Source organism: Aegilops tauschii, chromosome 6 (genome assembly GCF_002575655.3).
Source record: "Aegilops tauschii subsp. strangulata cultivar AL8/78 chromosome 6, Aet v6.0, whole genome shotgun sequence".
NCBI lineage: Eukaryota > Viridiplantae > Streptophyta > Magnoliopsida > Poales > Poaceae > Aegilops > Aegilops tauschii.
The window spans coordinates 461,565,525-461,572,225 of NC_053040.3; the positions used below are offsets into that span (position 1 = coordinate 461,565,525).

Consider the following 6,701-nt stretch of genomic DNA (forward strand, 5'->3'; position numbering starts at 1 on the left):
CAAACGACCCAATGCGAATGCACTCTGCTCCTCTCCGATGACCTCATCGAGTATGAGCCGAACCCTGTTGGCCAACACCTTTACTGCTATTTTATATAAAACCGGGCACAGAGAAATTGGCCTATATTGGGTACGGCTATAATGTGCCAAAAGATGTGCTACCCCGTTTTGATCTCTACTAATTTTCAGAGGAACAAACTCCGTATCAACCAGAAGTGCCTTAATCTCGGCATCTAAATGGCCATAGACTGACCTAGATAAAGTGTCACCCAAAATAGTGGCTAGAGCACATGAGGAATCCGATTGGACAATCACTGGTTTATCCGAGTGCTGAATGGCCAGTGCCATTCCTTGCATGAGGGCATGAATCTCTGATTCGAGTGCATCATTGCAATTGAAGATGTACCTGTAAGCAGCAAAAATCACTGATCCATCCTCATTACGCAACACCATGCCAGCCGCGGCACGTCCATCATCCCTAGAATATGAGCCATCAACAGAGAGAGCAACCCATCCTGCCAGAGGACGGGGCCACTGTTTAGGTGTTTTTGATACTTTGTTCAGTACAATTGGTTGAAACTCATACTGTTCCATCTTCCCTTTGATTATCTCTTCCATGCCATAATTCCGAACCAAGTTGAGGGACCTGTAATAACTCTGCAAATAATCCCTACCTAAAAATTGCTTCTTCGTTTTTATCTTCCATCGAACCATGCCGTCTACCACAACCGAGTGTAATGCATCCACCAGGGTTCTGCTATATCTGACTACAACGTCCTTTTGAATATGATATATCTCCGACCTTCATCTTTACATTTTGGTACTGTCACTAGCTTTGTGAAAGATATGATGTACAAACTAGAAAAGCGTTCTGCTAATAGACTTTCATTACACCAACAATCTGCCTAGAACTGGGTTAGCCCCATTAGCAACTACTCTCTCAATGTAACTCTAAAAATTGTGGTTCACATTCATCAAAACCTAGCAAAGGTGTAACCCTCTAGTCTTTTTTTATTTGATAGAAATGGTTTATGAAGAAATTTCTTAGTCAGAAGAGTTTGCCAAACCTGAGTTTCCCAAGTCACTTACTCAAAAAGCTATGATTTATGGTTGTCAGATCCATAATTCCCAAACCACAACAACCTTGAGGAATAACAAGCAATAGGCCAATTAACCAAGTCTCTTTTTTTGTTACATTTAAACCAAAGCATCGAGGATCCATGGTGCTCCATTTTTTATAACCCCCTTTTCAGCTTCTAGGAAAGATAACATACATAAAGGTATGCTAATCATACAAGCCCTTATAAGAACAACTATGTCCATATAAAATGAACACTTCTTTTCCACCCACTGGCGGAGCCACCTCACTGTGACCCTGAGCAATGAGGAGATTACCTTTATAAGTATTTTGTAACTTAAATCCAGAGACAAAATAGGCCTAAACTTCTGAGAAAATGTGGCATCCTAAACTTTAGGTACGATTGCACTCTAATGTTTAAATCACACATGAGTAAAGTATCAGAAAATAACCTCCAAATCCCTTCTGTTTTCCTCTTGGAATTATAGATCTTTTTTTTTGTAACAAACCATCTACACTAGCAGATTCATAGTACTTCATATCAAACAAAACATGTTTTAGCGAACCAACCTGTGGTTCGATGGTTAGAGGGATTGTGATATCCTCAGGCCACTAGGGTTCAAGTCCCGATGCTCGCATTTATTCCTGATATGACGGCTGCCCAATGCTAGGTGAGGAGTGAATTGTGACTTGTGAGAGACTAGACAGCTGCCCAAAGCTATCTTTTTTGCTTTCCCCAAACAGAACCAAGCTTCGAATACTTTCCTTCGAACTGAGCGGCACCACCCAATGTCCAAGAGATGGACTGACAGATCAAGGTAGTGGTGATCCGCCGGGCTTGGAATCTCCAAGGTGCCTAGGATCAGTACGTCACGCGACGACGTGGGTTGGGACGTTGTACTGCACTTGACGTTTCAATTTGCTGCGAGCATGCATGGCGTACTCCAGATGGGACGTGGAGTAGTGGCCAGCTCCAGAGTCCAAGCGATTGACCGACATATCACGGTGCTAGTGGTGAGCTTGCCCTGTTGCCGAGTTGGGCACCGGCTCGAACATGGCTAGCTATGATTTATGTCACGCTCGACGGGGGTTGGGACGATGGCTCTCAAGTCTCGGCACAGTCGCGTACAGTACCATCGTACCCACGAGGCTGCGCGGGCCAGCCGCGCCGACGCCGGCAGCGGCAGGACACACACCACATGCGACGCCCAGCCGGTTCGTACGTATGCAGGTGCAGGGGCTCTTAACTTGGAACTTTCGGTGGCTGTCGCGTGGCGCCTCTCTGACTGACACGACGACGGTGGCAAATTTTCGCCCGACAACGGCCGCGTCAAGCCGTCCGCGGCAACGTACCGGGACGACGCACCATCTCAAATTGGCCGTAAGGTCGGTGTAGATGGTGTTTGCAAAACCGAGAACAGACTTTCGTGGCCTTTTTGCATGTGTTACATTCGAATCACTGGAAAAGGCATTTCGTAGTGTGCTCGGCTCACAAGCTTTGTCGAATATGAAATGCGGTTCAATCACAAGCATTCCTCACCGAACTGCATATACTATATCTATATGTGCATTGTCTTTGGGAAGACAAAAACTATCAATGCTTAACGATTAAGCAAGTAAATAAAACTGGAGAGGAAATTCCCGACGGCGGAAAAGGCAAGGGAAGCAGAGCGTCGGTCACCGTTAGGTCTGCACCACCGAAGAACCCACGGCAGCGACGGTGCAGACTGCAGAGCAGCTACTGCCGCGGGCACAGAAAGCAGCGCACATATATGCCAATGCCACCCGTCGGTCGCCCTCTCCACTCCAAGCTATACACTGCACCTGTCACTGAGTGGCTACACCAGCGCGGCCATGGCGCCGACGTCTCCGACCTCCGCGCCTCGTCTCCTCCTCGCGCTCTCCCTCAGCCTCCTCCTCACCAGCGCGCACCAGCTGACGACGCCATCGCCGCCCGCGCCGTCCAAGGCGACGGCCGCCGGCATTTCGCCCGAGCTCGTCTCCACGTTGCAGGAGGCGCTGGGCGCGATCAAGGACGTCGCGTCCATCGTCTCGTCCTTCCCCATCGTCGGCGGCGTCCTCGGCGGCGACGACCTCCGCCTCTCCTCTGCCATCAACGACTGCCTCGACCTGCTCGACCTCTCCTCCGACGAGCTCTCGTGGTCCATGTCCGCCGCCTCGCCGACGACCGCGGGCGCGGGGGCCGCCGGCCGCGTCGGCACGGGCGACGCGCACGCCGACGTCCGGGCGTGGCTCAGCGGCGCGCTCGGCAACCAGGACACCTGCAAGGACGGCCTCGACGACACCGACTCCATGCTCGGCTCGCTCGTCTCCACCGGCCTCCAGGCCGTCACGTCCCTGCTGGGCGACGGGCTCGGCCAGATCGCCGCCGGCGAGGAAGCCGCGTCGTCCGCCCGCACCAGCGGCCACCGTGGGCGCGGCCTCGGCCAGGGGGCTCCTCGCCACCCGCACTGGCTGGGCCCCAGGGAGCGCCGGCTGCTGCAGATGCCGGTGGGTCCGGGCGGAATGCCGGTGGACGCGGTGGTGGCGCAGGACGGGAGCGGCAACCACACGAGTGTGCAGGCGGCCCTGGACGCGGCGCCGTCGGAGCGCGACGACGGCCGGTACGTCATCTACGTGAAGCGCGGCGTGTACAGGGAGACGGTGGAGGTGAATAAGAAGAAGTGGAACGTGATGTTGGTCGGCGACGGCATGGGCGCCACCGTGATCTCCGGCCGGCTGAACTACGTCGACGGGTACTCCACCTTCCGCACGGCCACCGTCGGTGAGTTGGTGCTCTGCTCCCTAGAGTTTCATCAAGCCGGTCCTTCCATTAATTCTAGACTAGAAAATTAAGTTGATCGTGTGAGTTTAAGGCGTGGTCAAGGTCAAATCGTAGCATGCACCAAGCACTCAATAGCTCTTGTGATGCTGGGATGCATGCGCCCCCGCACACTAGACTAGCATATCTCTGCCATTGCTTTGCTTAAGCCTGCACGGTCGATCACCTGAGATCGTAGCTCGTGACCACCTCCACGAGATGCATGTAGCTGGAGTGGCACGGTCAATGTGCCATCATTGTACTGTCTGAAGCTTGCTCTGAAGCAAGCATGCATGTGGATGGATTTGCCAGGAGCTGACGTAGGTAGTTTGCCATGCACCGTAGTGCTGGCTTCTGCAGCATCGCTCGGCGCGACAGTAAAGCGGAAGATGGTTATGACGTGTAGGACCGCTGAGTCAGTGAGAGAACCTGTAATCCCGGCTGGGACTTTCTTTTCTCAAGTGCGGCAAACAGGTCTAGGATCGGGGTAGGGTTGATATTGACCGGGATCAGAAAGGTTGGGTACAGATTTCAGGGATTCAAACGTTGAGGTTCGATTCCGACAAACTCTATGAGTTTAAGGTTTAAAACAGACTTTCCTCGGACGAGATGCTGTGGCTGCGGCATACGATTCCGTTGCGGCGCATGCCGATGCAGTACCGTGGTACTACAAACTCTGCTCTGTGTGTTTCTGGTGTAGCATATCAATGTTACCGTAGTAGTACAACTTTGCTCCGACCGTATATATGTCACCGTGCAGCATTTTGTTTTTTTTCTTTCTCCGGTGCATATTGTTGCCGCGCCTAGCTCGCTTCTGGTGCATGTACTCCAGCTACCCTCCCACAGTGTTCAGTACACTGTTCCTCTAATCTTAGCCGTGGTGTGCAGCGTGCACATTCAAGTCCTGACTCCTCCCCCTGACACCTTCCCGGATCGATCACGCGCCTAGCTTGAATACAGAACATGCAGCGTGCATTAATAGAGCTAGGGGTAGTTGCACTTGCAATTCAGCGACGAATTCAATGGACAATACCACATGTCGCACAGGTTGGCCTTGGTTGGTCGGCTCAACAAGTCAAAGGACATGCCCCCCTGCCAATCTCTACGCGTGGCACACTGTTGCCCGTGAGACAGCAGGTCGTGCCAGTGACCATGCGGTGCGGCGCACGGCATGAAACCTTCTCTTTGCGACCACGACATAGGGAGTGCATGCAGCTAGGACTGGTAGCGCCGCACCCTACTTGCTTTAGCTAGCTGCCGAGTGCCAACCCAAGCCGCGAGACCTCGCATCGAACGTTCTGTAGTCGATCATGGGATGGGATGCAGGGCCCGGAGGGGAGGACGGGTCACGCTGCTCAGACAGTGAGACACAGATGAGCACGTCGTTTTCTCCTTTTGCTGGCCGTCGGTCACACACAGTACCGGGAGGGAGATCACCGACAGACACAGCAGTGATCCGGCTGGTGCTGCCCGATCTTTTGCTTCTAGTCCAGGCGTCTGTCTGCGCTAGCAGCATGTCATCTTCAGGGGGGGGCCACTTTGATCGATGAAGCCGTAGAAAGCTCCAATTCCATGCATGGCTTTATCAGCAGCTGATCGATGTGTGCCAAACCCTGGTTGGTCTGACGAGCACGTTATACTATCAAGCTTGCCACTACTACTTGTCTCTTGACTGACTTCGTTAAACGTCATTGTCAGGGATGTTCGGATCCAAATCATGCGAGATAATATATGCTTCTGACCTCCCAAGAATTACTGTTACTGAGTACTCACCGCTCCGCAGTCATTTCATATTCATAGCTGTAACACCTGATGTTTTTTTTCTGGCTCACGTCGTGCATGCATGCATTGCAGCTGTGGTGGGCAAGGGTTTCATCGCGCGGGACATGACGTTCGAGAACACGGCGGGGCCCGTGAAGCACCAGGCGGTGGCGCTGCGGTGCGACTCGGACCTCTCCGTCTTCTACCGCTGCGCCTTCGAGGGCCACCAGGACACGCTGTACGCACACTCCCTTCGCCAGTTCTACCGCGACTGCCGCGTCGCCGGCACCGTCGACTTCGTCTTTGGCAATGCCGCCGCCGTCTTCCAAAACTGCCTCCTCCTCGCCCGTGCGCCGCTGCCCAGCCAAAAGAACTCCGTCACAGCTCAGGGCCGCTTCAACGCCTCCATGAACTCCGGCTTCGCCTTCCAGTTCTGCAACGTCTCCGCGCACGACGACCTCCTCCGCGCGCAGGCCAACCAGACCGACAAGGCCGCGACCACGCAGACCTTCCTGGGCCGGCCGTGGAAGGCGTACTCACGGGTGGTGTTCATGCAGTCGTACATCGGCGCGGTGGTGCGGCCCGAGGGATGGCTCGCGTGGGACAACAACCAGTCCACGCTCGCCACGCTCTACTACGGGGAGTACATGAACACGGGGCCTGGCGCCGGCGTCGGCGGAAGGGTGAGGTGGCCGGGCTACCACGTGACGATGAGCCCCGCCGAGGCCAGCAACTTCACTGTGGCACAGTTCATCGAGGGCAACATGTGGCTGCCGACCACAGGCGTCAGGTTCACGTCTGGGCTGCTTGCGTCTTGAACTCTTGATCATCATCTGAGTCTGCATGCTCTGACTCTTGAGGGTCCAGAAGTACGGGGTGCTGTCGTTCCTCGTCACGTACTAATAGTACTATGGATGGAACAAAATTTAGGGAATTAGTCGATGGGTTGTTATTCTTGAATGAGACATATTAAGGTTTGTGTATGAATGAAGGAAGTGGTGTTTTTCTTTTTCTTTGATCAGTACATACAATCTTTGCCTA

The 6,701-nt window shown here is 53.5% G+C and overlaps 1 protein-coding gene across 1 annotated transcript; it reads left to right on the top strand.

Annotated features, from left to right (window-relative positions):
• Positions 1 to 2,851: 2,851 nt before the first annotated feature.
• On the top strand, positions 2,852 to 6,701 carry LOC109773989 (pectinesterase/pectinesterase inhibitor PPE8B). Its single transcript, XM_020332711.4, has 2 exons — positions 2,852 to 3,863; positions 5,754 to 6,701. Exons 1-2 carry the CDS (start codon positions 2,933 to 2,935, stop codon positions 6,476 to 6,478), a joined length of 1,656 nt encoding a protein of 551 aa, XP_020188300.1. The 5' UTR covers positions 2,852 to 2,932; the 3' UTR covers positions 6,479 to 6,701.

What these genes read in the sequence shown, in the direction of transcription:
- LOC109773989 (XM_020332711.4), top strand. Translation starts at nt 2,933, where the DNA reads ATGGCGCCGACGTCTCCGACCTCCGCGCCTCGTCTCCTCCTCGCGCTC. An exon ending in CTTCCGCACGGCCACCGTCG is followed by an intron (nt 3,864 to 5,753) that starts GTGAGTTGGTGC and finishes CATGCATTGCAG; the next exon opens with CTGTGGTGGGCAAGGGTTTC.